Source organism: Saccostrea echinata, unplaced genomic scaffold (assembly GCF_033153115.1).
Source record: "Saccostrea echinata isolate AGI-Se365-2 ecotype Australia unplaced genomic scaffold, CSIRO_AGI_Sech_v1 ptg000014l, whole genome shotgun sequence".
Classification (NCBI taxonomy): domain Eukaryota; kingdom Metazoa; phylum Mollusca; class Bivalvia; order Ostreida; family Ostreidae; genus Saccostrea; species Saccostrea echinata.
In genome coordinates this window covers 18,158,996-18,174,529 of record NW_026889763.1, presented here as the reverse complement: position 1 = coordinate 18,174,529, position 15,534 = coordinate 18,158,996, and the positions used below count along the sequence as shown (strand labels likewise).

Sequence of the window (15,534 nt, the reverse complement as noted above, 5' to 3'; positions counted from 1 at the left end):
AAAAGAGACAGCTATCTCAAAATTTTTTGGAATCTTTCATTTTTATATCTTGGTAGACCTAATTTTCCTTGTTACTAAATTGCCCCCCCCCCCCCTTTACAATCTATAAACACACGCACTTTTTAATATATTCGATCAGTGCATATTATCTATTCAAGATATATTACTAAAGTCAGGTACTCTTCACACAATTGCTCCGACGAAAATAGTTCCATTCATGATCAGTAGATACAAGATTACAACAAATGTTAAGAATAATGATGTATATTTAATACGTTAAAGAAAACAAAATTAACGTAAAAAGATTTTAAGAAAATCATCTTTTCCCCGGAAAAGCAAATAAAAAGTTTTCCTATTCCTACGCTCGCTGCCTCCTCAGTCTTTTTCCCGAAAATATATAGGTCATACTTCGATTGATAATGATAAATCTTTTCACCAGTTATATTACTGTCATTATTATTGTTCGTTCATTGCCTTATAATTTCTTTTGAATGGATATGTTAATCATTAACTGTGTGTTTTTTTTTCTCTCTTTTAATGAATAACGGAATGGTTATTATGGTTAAACACCTGCAATCGTAACCTCTCGGCAAAGCAACGTAATGTTCCGAGCTCGTCTGAAAGGATCTTCGCACGTGTGTAGACCTAGGCTATTTGGTCTTGCAAGCACAGGTGTGTGCACCGTTTGCTAGAGACGCTTAGATCACGTAGACTGGGTATCAGTATTTGCTACGGAAATGAAGAAGTTTAGAACTATACACCAGTTTCATAAGAAGTGCAGGATTTTTACTCAAGCCCTAAATTGGGCTAGAGGGGCTGAGTTATCTAAAACGAGACTAGGTCATCGATCTACTCAGTTTAAAAACACGAAAATATACTAAGTTTATCTTCAAAACATCTGTATATTCAAAATCTATATTAAGTGTTAAATGTCGGATTCTATCCTATGACGAAGGAATATTCAGTGATGCTCCATAGCCGCAACCGATCTCGCGCTTTCCTTTGCGTTTAACAACGGCCGTCAATGCATCTCTGGACAAGTTCATTGATTACAAGTTCATTCGTTCTAAAAGGTGACATGTTGACCATCTTTAACATCTGCCTATACTATGGGTGATAGTAATTTAATAGCACAAAATTAAAAAAATAAATTAAAATCTATCCTTGATAGATCTATAGCTTTGCTATTTAAAAAAAATGGGCTATCTTTGATAATCCATAACGGCTTGAACTTGATTTGATTTTTTTTTTTTTTTACAGAAGATTCTATCATTGGAAAGTTATATGGTACACATGTAGCACAGGCCCATATAGTACGCGGGATTTTTTTCGGAGCCCCCCCCCCCTTCACTTTGAAAACGTTGCTACAGGCCTGTAACATGCTATTTGGTTTAAATATTCCTGAAAATGAACGAGGTGTTAAATACATTTTTAAAATTATACGATTAATTATATTTAGTCTATGTTCTATGTGAAATTAAAACTATTTTTAGCGACTTTGTGATAGTCACTACATGCATCTACATCTAACGTTATATATGAACATGCAGTTTGTTTCCTAGTACATGCATATTTTATTCAACAAAAGATGTTGAAACTCAGTAGCCTAAATATTTTGTCGTTTTAGGATATTTATGGCACTTTTTTTATGACTTTCTACAGCTTGAGTATCTCTGACGTTTTGTCAGTAAATACTTGTTTTTTTATTAGAAATCATCTGAGCACAATGAAAATTCGAATAAATTAAAAGTCGAATATCTTGGATATGGGGTAACCCATATCTATTCTTGTTAAAAAGTACTTTGTGTAAAATTGTCTTGAATTTTACTTCTCTGGTTTAGAGGAAACGAGAATCCCCCCCCCCCAAAAGTTCACGTCTGACACTTACGGTAAATATTTGTCAAACTTTAATGAAAATTTCAGCTCATGCAAAAATGACCGACCGTAGTGCTCAATATCCACAAATGCAGCACCAGTAAGAAGTGTTGCGCTTCCAAATTACTGAGGTCAAATGTTGACGCTTTTCAGGACAAACAAGAAACATTTTCATTCAAGTATTTCCATGATATATTAATTCCGCTTATACACAAGTAGGTGTTATAAACATTTTTTTTTTAATATGACAGTCAACAATGAATGCTACTGAATCAATTAGAGAACAGCGGACATACGATTTGTCTGGAGAATTATGGTAAATTCTTGGTACTTACGACTTTTTGTTATTGCAAATTCCACAATAATTCATTCATAATAGGCACGTAATGAAAAGGGTGAAGATAACGAATCGTTATCGATCTCAAAAACAATACTATTCTGTGATCAGGTGCCTAGGAGGAGTAAGCATCTCCTGTTGACCTGTCACACCCGCAGTGAACCCTATGCATTGATCGGGTACACGAAACATTCCGTAGTCAAATTCATTATAAAAATAAACTTTTACTGTTCATTGAAAGGTTTTCCCCTCCTAATTTTTGTTTGCTGTATAGTATAAAATATATGGAGATAACGAACAGTATTCAAGCTCAAAAGTCCATTAAACAATACAAAATAGGAGCAGAGCAAACACGGACCTCCAAAACATCAGAGGTGGGATCAGGTGCCATGGAGGAGTGAGCATCCCCTGCCGACCGGTCACACCCGCCGTGTGCTTCTTGTCATGATTGGTCAATAACAGAAAAATCCGTCGACAATTCAGTGTGTAAATAATGGCCTAACAATTAGTGTGAAAAACGTCAGTCAGCATTTGACTCAATGATAAATTGTATATTTGCTGACAATTATCGACCATAGAACTTACGAAATGATGACTTTAAACGAGACTGCTGATATTCTTGTTTCATCAACTTGTTTGTCAACAATTTACCTCGTATTAGAAATTGTACATACGTAGAGCATGCACTTGCGTATCGAATTAACTGAGAGATCAGGCGCGTAGCTGCCTATACGCAAATACGCAAGTGCGTACACATCATTTTCAGAAAAAAAAGAAAAAAAAAAGATAAGAAAAAAGAGAGAATTATTCGGAGAAAAAAAATCTCAGTACCATCCAACAAATTTTCGTGTTTCAAATTATTCTCTGTCATACTGTGTCGATTTAAATCTTAAATTATCATGGCTGTATGATAAAATTTAAAATCTTTTATTTAATAATTGCCAAATCCAAATAAATCATTCATTATTTTGTCATTGTTCTATTATACATTGATTTTTTTTTTTAAAGATCTTTGAAAAATTCAATTTCAGCCACATCGTTGAATGCTATGATCTACTAGTATGATTTACAATACGATATTTTTTTGTTCATAATTAAAATTTTGTATACGTGTTTTAAAAAGTTAAGAATGGTTATTTGATACCAATTAATATATCGGTTAAATTTTTTATCCTCAATTATATGTGCAATAGGTTTCTATGGAATATTAATTTTCGTTAAAAAAAAAATATTACTATATGTCTTTTATTTCCTAAACAAAAAACTAAAACTAAAGAAAATGCATGAAATATTTGGTAAAACTCCGGAGCTTCTGGGCCCTCACCAGCAGGCACGTAGTATCAGGGGAACCTCCCCCCTACTTATTCCCAAAACCTAACCTTTTACTATTGAAATTGTACATTGAAAGGGTTGGACCCCCCCCCCCCCCTGTTTTTGCACCATTGTTAAATCATGGTAATTTGGTAATGTATCAATAAAGATTTGGTTTGTGAAAGATGGATACCCACCCACCCCACCCCTTCAACAAACACACACACACACACAAGAAATAGGACTTCGAATTTTGACAATCTTCCTTTTTCGTCTTTGCTTGAAAAATTTTTAAAGTCGTAATTTTTTCCTGGCTGGCAAAAACTATATTACGTGCCTGACCAGAGCCCTTAAACACTGGGTGGGTGGGGGCTCAAGACCCCCCCCCCCCCCACCCAACCCCCTGCCGTTCTCTGCGTACACATCATTTCTATTCTGGCTACGCGCCTGGAGATATATAAACCCCGTATGCAGGTGAAGGTATATTGCTGCATAAGTAAGGGAAGTTGCCTATTGAATTCGAAAAGGTAAAGTTATCACGTTTATCATAAAGCTTGGTTGCTAGATTACCATTAACGTCTTTTTCAAGTAAAATATCCAAATATGAAACAGATGTGTCAGACTCTGTGGTATCTTTTATCTCAAGCTCACTGGGATATATTGTATCGACATAGAATGGAAATAACTATTGTAAATTGACAATACGTCGTCGATATATCTAAATGTCGAAGGCCACGGCAAGTGTTTTCTTCTTTTCACGTATAAGTATAAAAAGCGTAATGTCGTATTTATGAATAAATATGGTTGTGAGAGAAGTTGGAAAGAATTTTCGACTTTGGACAATTTCTGTTTTTATTTTTTGTCTAACTTTTATCTTTCCATTGCGATGTAATTGAAGTAAAAAAATATTGCAAACTTTTTATTCAAAAATGATCGTTGAATGACAAAAATGCCAACGCGCTTCATGAAATATGCAATAATATGTGGTTCATGTCCTCAGGAATTCTCAAACATTAAATTATCTCTAAATTTTTTGCTGCTGTCCATAAATTTCGTCTCGGTCAATATTAATATTTTTCTGGTGAAAAACAAACCATATTCACCACCGAAAAAGTCCATAATTGTATAATATTTAAGGAAAGGAACAGTATGTTGTGAAAACTTTATCCAATCCTTTTGATTTATTCAACAGAATACAGCCAAACCTCGTTAACTCGAACTCGAAGGGGCCGTGAAAAAACTTCGAGATATCCGAGAATTCAAGATATCGAGGGTAAATACTTAAAAAATAAATGATTGAGACACTTCGACATATCCATGGTATGCAAGATATCAGTGTTCGAGATACTGAAGTTCAACTGTAGGTTAATGTTCAAAACAACCCCCGACTTGTTTTTCATAAATGTTAACAGGGACCTATATACTATATAGGTCCCTGATGTTAAGGAGGCTGGGTGGTCAAAATATAATCCAACAGATCCACCTAAAACGCAAAAAGACCCACAATATTCTAGCTATAATATTTTAATTACAATTTCCTTAAATATATATTTTTAAACACAGCTCTCCATTTCCAGAAGGTTTATTTAAATAGTCTAAAACTGGGCCAGCCCTCTTAATCTTTTTTTTTTTTTTCGCTTCTTTTCAAAGTGTCGAATACAGGGACGGCCAGTGCCATGCTCACCTCTTTCTCCAAAACAAGCTAGAAATACATATAATGGTCCGCTGATGCAATATTTCGTAGGACACGTTGCATTTACGTGCAAATATAACCGTTATATTCGTTTCGGTTAAACGATGTTATCTGTAATCGCAAATATACATTGATTGCACTCGGAACTTATCGAGATTTTACATCTGAATGGCAGAATGACAACAATTCCTGGCGTCATGTTGAAGAATCTGTTCATGAATGAATTCTTCTTTTTCTTTAAAATTGTTTGATGGAAAATATGTCGGAAGATGTAGATGTTGATATTAGGGAACAAGTTTTCCACAACGCTGTTCGGGAATATATCGTAAGTAAGATTGTTGATCTGTAAACACACAACTCGGGCATTATCGTTTGCTTTACCTGTTAAATACTTTATGCTATATATGCTATAGTCTTGTTTTCTGTAGTTTTTAGAGCGTGGTAGAAATTTAAAGTATGTCAGGCATTCAGTAATAGTGTCATAGGTGTATCATATTTAAGACTATCCTAAATGGTCAGTGGTTTTGGAAATGTATAGATTTCTAGGTTGACGTTTAAAAATTCTGGACTACCTCCAACGACTACCTCCATGCCCATGCCATAATTACACAGTGATACAGGGTTTATTGAATTACCGCTACATATCTGAAAAAAAGGCTGACTGAGTTGAACACCTGTATTTGTCACTTACTGGTTGATAACCTGGTCATGAAATTATCACTGTAGTGTAAATTAACTTTCGTGAATCGTGATGTATATTTGATTTAAGATGTGTCACATGCTATATTCCCTGGACATTATAATACATAAAATCTCAAACTAATGTTGTCCTGATTTCTCAATTGTCTGCTTTCTTAATTAACTTACAGACATTTATGATAGAAGATTGTTCTATCACATGCTCAAAGTTATCCCCAATTTGAATTATGATTTGATAAATTGTAATGCAGTTACATCAATACATGATAAATAAGATGTAATGCAGTTACATGATAAATAAAAGATGTAACGCACTTACATGATTGCATCTTACTATGGTTAAGATGTAACATTAAGTTCATGCATTACCATATCTAAAAAAAAAACAAACATCATAATTACATTATTAACATCAAAATATTAGAGTAGCTGTAAATCTATCCCTCGATACCCAGTATGTTACATTTTATAATATTTGTGTTCTCTTCATCATAAAGAAATATTTTTGTTTTTGCCTTCTATCTTTCTTTTACTCTGCCTTTCCCAGTCCGAAGCAGTATGTATACCTCTTCAAACGATTGAATTGTTTGTCTAGCACTTTCCGGAGTTTGTTGTGTACTTTGCCATCTTGAAGACCATATTCCTAGGCTGATGGAATAATGGATTTAGATTATAATTGGTCTTCTGTTGTCTTTTCGTATAATTTGTTTTACTGTCATTGTAGGAATATTAAATTTTGTAGATTTTAGGTGAAAATTGAGGTTCTAGGTGACAGGATGTCTGTTCTAAATATTGGTTTCTTGTAACAATAACTGGTCTTCCAGAATGTCCATTGAATGTTAATACCATTACATAGTGATCCTGCATCATTATGTAGCATAGGTCATATATTTAATTTAATATGGTGCACTAGGCTATGAATTTAGGTCTGATTATTGAGGCTGTATCCTGGGAACTGACAGTAAAATGTGTTTTAAATGTGTTAAAAGTAGCCTTGTCAAAAATGGTTTGTAAACATTTTATCCTACATGTAGTATTTTGGCCTTTGGTTTGTGATTGTACAGTTGCTTGGTATCTTGTAACTTGTAAGTTTAGTAGCAAAGAAGACCTAAAGAAGGTCATACATTTAAAAGTATCAGTTTTTTTTTTTTTTAGTTTAAATGTCTGTGAGAAAAAGTAAGACTAGATATATGTCCAAGTAAGTAAAGAAAACTTCATTTTTATGTTTAAAATAAATTTACATAGGTATAATAATAACCATTTAAATGTTGAATAGATAGTTGAATTCAAGGAAATTAAAAATTTTATTGAAATATTTGATCTATTTTTGTTCTATCTGTCTGTATTTTTTTTAGTCTGGGATGTGATTTTTAAAACTCAGTTATGATGTTGTTGGTAAAACAGCTTAAGATGCTTGTTTTAGACCTGTGGAACCCGTCTTATACACTTTCTTGTACTTTAAACTTTCCCTAGCATGAATAACTGTCTTGATTGAAGTGGAAAAGGTCAGTGTACTTAGACAATAACATGTTGACAGTGTTTACAAGAGGTCGAACCCAGTGTGTAATTTGTTTGACATGCAGTTTGACAGATGCAAATAATTTGGTCAAGTGCTCATTTTGGTTTTTGGCCTACATTAGATAGCACATATCAAACCATGTGACACATTTAAGTTTTAGTTACAGAGATAAGTTAAATAAATGTTCATGAATGAAAATACCTGTCCTGTAGGATAAAGTGGAATTTCACCTGTGAATCATTTCACTACATACACTGAGTAGCATTTTTTATCAAATGAAGAAAGGTAACCTGGATTTTCCCTATAGCTTTTCATAATTATGTTCAGTTGATGTCACATCTTAAGTGATTCTGATTTTGAAGGAGGAAAGGGGATTTAATATTTGTTTTCTTTTTGACTATGAGATTTGATTTCACAGCCATGAAATTATAATTGTTTAAAAATAATGCAACATATACTTTAATTTGGTAACGATAAGGCATATCAGAATTAATTTTAATTAAAAAAGTGAGAGTGGTATTTATGCATAGATTAGGAAAAGGGGAGTGATGAGCTAGTCATATACTTCTGACATTGGCATCAGTGTTCAGGTTGGAGTAGATCTTAGCAGAGTAAGGAATGGTTTATAAATTTCATTGATCAGTTGGGCCATCAAAATGTAGCATTGCTGGACAAATACATGTACATGTACTTTGTTTCAGTGTTTTTGAGTGGTGAAGATTTACTGCTAAAACAGTAATTGCTGGTTTAGTGAATCAATTTGTATACGTTAAAGCAAGTTGGTTTACTGGCCCTGGCTCAGCAGACAACCTATTTCTTGAAGCCTCCCCCCCCCCCAGTGTGGGGACTATGCAACTTTAATAACTTTAATAATTAACATCAATTCTACTACTGCAAATACAAATATGACAGTATATTACATATATATAATAAAGGTAAAGATGTTCAACTATTATTGATTATTACCTGTAATTTCAGGAGTTTTTAAAATCAGTATAGTAGTGTTGTGATAATGAACTTTTTAATAATTTTTCAGATTTGCCTGCTGTTGTTTATTTTCCTATACGTGAGTTCCTATGTGACAGTGAGGCATTTCAAAACTGCGGACTCAGAAGATATCTCGTCTGCAGGTGTGTTAATTATCTTAGTCATCACGAACTGTTTACCCATTAATTAAGGGCAATCACATTTTCTTCAGTATGTAGTTCATCCAAGATGAGTGCTACCAGTTCTGGCAATAATTAATATGTAATTTACCGTAGCTCCAACATTTTGACAATGTTAATTATATGTAGCAGATAGTTTATATATGTAGTATTATTTTGGTGAACACAATATATTACAATTCCTTGCATTGACTCAAACCTAACAGGGAGAGATGATGTAATGATAAAATATGAATACTGATATTGATGGGATACTAACATTTCTTTAGCAACCAATAGAAGGAAGTTTGTCAGAAATCCAGGAAACGGTAAACGTTATCACACATTCTTCCTGTATATGTTTGTCTGTATTGCACTGCTCATAGACAAGTCGTAAGACAGTTTGTAGGTTAATTTATAAAATTTTGTTTATTATTGCTAAGATCTCTGCACATTTTCTTGATTTCTGATTATTTTTTGTCACTTTGAATTTCTCACAAATTTGAGAAAATTCTCCAGGATTTTTTTAAAAACACACTGCGATCAAGTTCCCCTTTCTTGCTTTTAAATTTCTGATGGTCTGACAAAATCTTCTTCACATTTGGTTTTTAATCACTAAAATTTGTAGTTTTAAAATTGGTAGCACAAGAAGAATTCTGGAAATGTGATCATCACTGACAACTTGCTCTATCGTTCTACCAGCATGAAACTATTTAATGAGATTATTATCTGGATACTTATTGATCATTAAATTTTAATTAGATATTGTAAATATGGATACAATGATGAATTAATTAACTTAATAATGATGTTTCTTTTTAGGTGAGGAGGATGCAGTGGTATACAGAATTGCGTAAGATGTTTTAAATCTTTAAAAGTTGTACAATGTTTTATGTACAAAGATTTGCATGTCTACTTCTCTTAAGCTCATTTGGCAAGGATCAATAATACTCTAGAAGTAAACAATAGCAGATGTTGAAAACCTCACCTGGTCTTTATGTCATCAATGCATGAAAAGAATATACACTGTACATCAATACTGCGAATGTCAATAAGTAATATATGCTTATTCAGAGCTTTACTTAGAAGTATCTCTGATTCTTAGAGTATATGACTACAATCGGTGATTTTTTTATTCTGACCTAATTTTTATTCCTGTTTTATAACAGACTATGGATGTGTACATTCACCCTCTCGGTGTCCGTGGGGGCGATCCTCCTCCTCCCTGTGTCCATTGTGTCCAATGAAGTTCTTCTATCCTACCCCAAAAGTTACTACGTTCAATGGCTCAACTCTTCTCTCATCATCGGTAAACAGATGTGATGTTTGAGACATTGTCATAAAAGATTAAAACATACTGATACTATGCTGCAAATGTAAAATAAGTCCTGTTTTAACATAAATGTGTATTGAACGTAACAGCTGAAATCGTGTAATTCCTGCTATATGTCACTAGTGACAGTAATGGTATGTTTTAACTTTGATACATATTATGTATATTATATATTTTAGGTTTCTGGAACAACATATTTCTGATCTCCAATCTGTCGTTATTCTTTTTTATGCCATTTGCCTACTTCTTCACTGAGTCTGAAGGATTTGTAGGGGTCAAAAAGGTAATAGAAGAAATTGAAAATAAGGATTTTAACAACTATAGTTTCAGACACATGAAATTTTAAAAATTGCTTGGTTTTTTGTTTTGTTTTTTTTTTTTTTTTTTTTTTTTTTTTTTGGATAGCGTTTTTTTGTGAAATGTTAAATTTTTGTGTTTACTGTTTTTTTTTCTGATGATAGGGTATCTGGTCGCGTGTGTACGAGGCCGTTATTTTGCTGATACTAGTCAGCATCCTCGTGATCGGGCTGGCCTGGGTAGCCTCCGCAATATTTGATGGCAACAAACACAGTCAAGAAACACTCTTTGGTAATTGTGCATTTACTCTAAGATTATAATGATTACATAAGTATCAGTAGGTTATCACTTAATTTTGTGTGGCCTGTATGATGGATTGGGAAGTCAATTGTCCATCGAAATGGAGTCACACTTTGATACAAGCTATCTTTTTCATGTCATTATGACTTACAGTGGAATATTTATTACAATGAGACAAAGAAAAAACCTTAATGGGTTCAGTTTCTCTATCATAGCAGGTGACACATCTTTTGAACACTAACTTGATGTACATGTATGTCATAGAGTATAATTTTTTTCATTGTCTACATATGTGGTGTGTTTATAAGTAGTCAATGATTAACTTACATATATAACTGTGTTTAGTTATCTTTGTTAAACTAATATATCTGATCATATTACCTTCCTTATCTTTATTCAATAAACTTTAAGGAGAAAATTGGCCATAACTGTATTGATATCTTCCTGACTACCTTTGTTACAGTTAATGTTTCTGGTCGTATTATCTTCCATACTTTTACTACTTTTAGAACAGGATTGACATAAACCCATATTGATATCTACCTTTATTACAGATATCTGGTCGTATTATCTTCCGTACCTGTATTCCTGTGTCTCCTTCCTTGGAGGAGTCATCCTTTTGTGTAAGTGTTACACTAGTTAACATTAATAACTGTGATTTCATATGTTAAGTCTTTACTGCTTGACAGTCTTTCCCCTCCAATGTCCCTGTTCTGTTTCCTGTAACTGTCTTTTTTTTTAGTGTGTGCCCCAGTAGGATTTGCTAGAATGTTTACAGTAATGGGGGAACTCATTGTCAAACCAAAGGTAAAGCAAGTCACTGAAACTATGTTGTGAAGAAATTTAATATTCAGGAATGAAATGAAAAAATAAAATTTGTGTTTGATAGTAACCCGTTTGTGTTCTGAATTACAGTTCTTTCAAGATGTGGAGAAGGAGCTGGTCCTGGTCCGTTTAACAGAGACTGATTTAAGACGCAGACTGATGTTTACCAAAAGTAATAAATGTAAGGAATTGAAGATTCATGTAGTTTTATTTTCACACTGAATTGTCTACAGATTTTTCCATTTGCCTGATCATGACATGGAGCACACGGTTGTTGTGACCAGTTGACGGGATGTTTACTCCTCCTTGGCACCTGATCCCACCTCTGATGTTTTTAGAGGTCCATGTTTGCTCCAAATTTATATTGTTTCAATGGACTTTTGAGCTTGATTACTGTTCGTTATCTTATTTCTTTCGTGTCTAAATGCAGTTTTACTTGTTTTCTTGTAATGGAATGAGTTGCTTTCTTTCTAAGTGTGCAACCTTAATACAGAAGAAAAAAATTCAGATATAGCCACAATCCATGTACTGTACATGCTTTACTGAAACTGTAAACCAACTATTATTTGCTTCAACTTTTATTCGCGAATCATCAGGTTGAAATCAATCTGCGAATTTTTGTGACTGAGGAAACATTCTCTACAATTAGAAAGCAAAATAATTGGTTCGCAGTGATTTATATTCGCGAGTTAAAGTAGGTTGCAAAACTTGCGGATATTTCTAGCATGCGAATAAAATTTGGTTTACAATTTATGAAAACAGAACCAGAAGTACATGTTTGTGCACTGCCATAAGAATTAGGATGTTCAGATATGAATTTTGTACTCACAGACAAAGCAGTTCCTGATAGACTGGCTAATGGACATCTGTCAACAGAAGAACTGATAGAACAATTAGAGAACAATCAAGAGACATTGAAAGAACTAGGTAAACTAATGCAGAAGCTGTGTAACACTTTTCTGTGGAACTTAATTCCAATGTGTTAGAAGTACAATCAATCACAATAAATACAGGTTCAGATATTTTCATAACATCTTCAGGTTCAGATATTTTTATAATACTAGATCTTAAAGTAAATCTTTTGAAATACATGTACTGACAGCTGGTGATCTCGCTCGTTTTCTTTCAGAGAAGAGGAGTAAGACGTCGATATTTTGGAGGAATTTGTGTTATCCCCTTGTTATGTTATTTTTGTTGGCTTTGACAGTAAGTACATTAACCTAATCTTAAACATGTTAAGCAAGGCATTTGTTCGTTTTATAAGTTTTGATTACTTGATTGATATGATGTGGAGTTTTGTTGTTTTTCAGGTATTGTGTGTGTTGATGGTGGTTCATAACTTTCTTTTGTTACTTGTTGGTATCAAAGCTTTACCGGTGGGAGCCAAGGTAAGAAGTCATAAATGGAAAGGTCCTTAAAAAGGCAGTATCTGCTTTCCAGGTCAATGTGCTAAATACTTAGTATAATCAGATATTGTGGAATTGAATTTTATGCATACAATTCATTCCTCCATTTTAGCTCACCTGGGCCAAAGGAGAGTCATTGTCTGTTTTCTGTCATTGTTGTTGTCATCATAAACTTTTCACATTTTCAACTTCTCCAAAAGCACTGCACCAATTTCATGAAAAATTGGCACAAAGCATCTTTGGATTAAGGGAATTTAAGGTTGCTCAAACAAAGGATCATACCCTCTTGGAAGGGAAAAATGATCAAGAAAATGCAAAAATAGGGTGGGTGCCTTAAAATATCTCCTTCTAAAGACCACTGGGCCAGAAAGATGACACTTATGTGAAAGCTTCCTGAATAATGTACATTCAGTTTATTCAAATCAAGACCGTCTAGGACAGGGTGTGACAATAGGGGATCAAGTTTTACATGGGAATAAATAAGAAAGAACTTTAAAAATCTTCTCAAGAACAGCAGGACCATGATTAGTGATACATGTAATAATATGCAAGCATTTTCAAGTAGTGCAGATTCAAAATTGTTCAAATTATTGACCCTGGGACAGGATTGGGCCACAATAGGATATCAAAGCTTTGCATGAAAGTAAATAGAAAAGAAAATGTTAAAAAAATCTTTACTCAAGAACAACAGGACCATATTAGCGATATTACTATGTAAGCATTCTCAGGTAGTGGAGATTCAATTTTGTTCAAATCAAGGCCACCAGAGATAAGGTGGGGTCACAAAAAGGGATCAAAGTTTTACATGGGATTAAATATTGAAAAAAATTCGTCTTCATAAGACCAGCAGGGCTTGAGAAAAATTCAGACAGACAAACCAGAGAGTTACAAATCCATGTCAATTTTAAAAAAAATCTCTTTCTGACATCCCTGTTGGGGTTATGCTAAAATATACCTGTTGAAGAAAATACTAGTACACATTAAAAATCTTAAGTACTAAAAAATTTGGGGGATCAAGTATCATCTGTATCATTTATAAAAGGAAATGATATAGAAATAAGATAAATAAAACAGGAATTTAAATATTCTTGGCGTATTTTAGCATGTCCTCAACACGGGTGTCAGAATGTGAATTTTTTGGGCCTGGCACATAGGGCTGTTTGGAGCCATTGAAAAGTAAATAAGGTAACAAGTTTAGGTGTAAAATATATGGTTAATTAATGGATACCATGCTTTTTGGCAGTGGAACGCATCTAATACAAGATATAATACCTGAAGCTTGTGATAAAAACACGGCACCATGAATCAAATGTTCTTACAGTGCTTGGATGTGGCTCTTTGGTTTGTCTGTTCGAATTTTCTCAACCAGAGAGCTATAGTTCTGCAACTAGATCATGGTTAGTCATACATAGTATTAAAAATGCAAATATCCTCCGTAGTGCAGATTCAAATTTATTGAAATCATGGTACCTGAGGTAGGGTAGGGTCACATTAGGGGTACATGTGAATATGTAAGAAATTAAATATTCTTTTCAGGAGGAGCAGGGTTACACTATATCATATTGATATACAAATATTCCAAAAATATGTGGATTCAAGGTTTTATTTTTTTTTATCAATTAACTAATGGATCATGGGGTTAGGGTGAGGCAAACATTCAGTATCAAATTTTACATAATGCATGTATATAGAGGAGTAAAATCCTCAAAAAAAAATCTTTTATCCAGAACAAAAGGCTGTTTTAATCAAATTGATATTGAAGCATGTAGGGGTCAGGGAATAAAGAAAGATTATTTTTTTTTTAAAAACTTGCAGAACAGCAGGGCCAATGTGACTCAGGTGAACATTGTGGCCTGTGGGCCTCTGCACTGTACATTGCCCTTGATTTGTGGAATTACCATTAATGACATTCATATGTATTTTGTTTTTTTCTTTCAGGAAACTGTCCTAGGAATGGCTTCTCTTTCTGCTTTGGGGTCTTTTGGAGCGGCTTTAGAAATAGTTTTTATTTTGTATCCTTCATTATATTCATTATATATGATACTTAACTTTGGTAATGTGCATCACTGTTATTAAACTGAAACAAAGTTTAAGAGGGCAAAACTATATTCTTAAATTCGTGGCTCATTTTATTCATAGCTTATTGACAATTCCTTAACACAATTTAGATATGTTATGTTAGCATCAGTATTAGGTTTGTACAGTTTACCAGTTTTTCGAAATCTTCGTCCAGTTCCACATGACACGCCGATGGTCAAGGTCATTGGAAACTGCATCGTTCTGCTCATCCTTAGTTCTGCACTACCTGTGATGTCAAGGACACTAGGTCAGATTTGCAGCAGTCTTAATTTTCATTTTTTAAAAACATTGTGATTTTATGAAGAAAGTATCAGTAACTTCAATGTGTAAAATCCACTTAAATGGATATGCAGTGTGTACTTAAATTTTACACAACTGTTGTATCAGATGTAAACAAATCTGATTGTTATAGAACAAAAAAGATTTTAAAATTGTTTTTCAGGTTTAACCAATTTTGATTTGATTGGTAACTTTGGAAGCATGGATTGGTTGGGGAACTTTTACATCATCATGTTGTGTAACATTGTCTTTGCTGGTCTGACTACACTGTGCTTAGTCACCAAATTCACCAAAGCTGTGCGGACGGAGATCTACGATAGGATGAAGGAATTCTTCATCAGGGATCAAGGAACACCGGGTCGCACGCACTCTTTTATAACCAATGGGGATATCAGCTCAAAGGAGGATTAGGGGACTTGGGAAACTATGGTTATCA

General features: G+C 33.7%; 1 protein-coding gene across 1 annotated transcript; it reads left to right on the top strand.

The window, feature by feature from the left end:
• The first annotated feature begins 5,363 nt into the window (after positions 1-5,363).
• LOC133186877 (protein LMBR1L-like) lies at positions 5,364-15,534 on the top strand. Its single transcript, XM_061322258.1, has 15 exons — positions 5,364-5,541; positions 8,471-8,564; positions 9,402-9,432; positions 9,749-9,888; positions 10,092-10,195; positions 10,374-10,500; positions 11,064-11,132; positions 11,252-11,316; positions 11,425-11,515; positions 12,166-12,261; positions 12,464-12,540; positions 12,645-12,722; positions 14,679-14,752; positions 14,909-15,066; positions 15,262-15,534. The coding sequence occupies exons 1-15, from the start codon at positions 5,467-5,469 to the stop codon at positions 15,507-15,509; spliced, it is 1,527 nt and encodes a 508-aa protein (XP_061178242.1). The 5' UTR covers positions 5,364-5,466; the 3' UTR covers positions 15,510-15,534.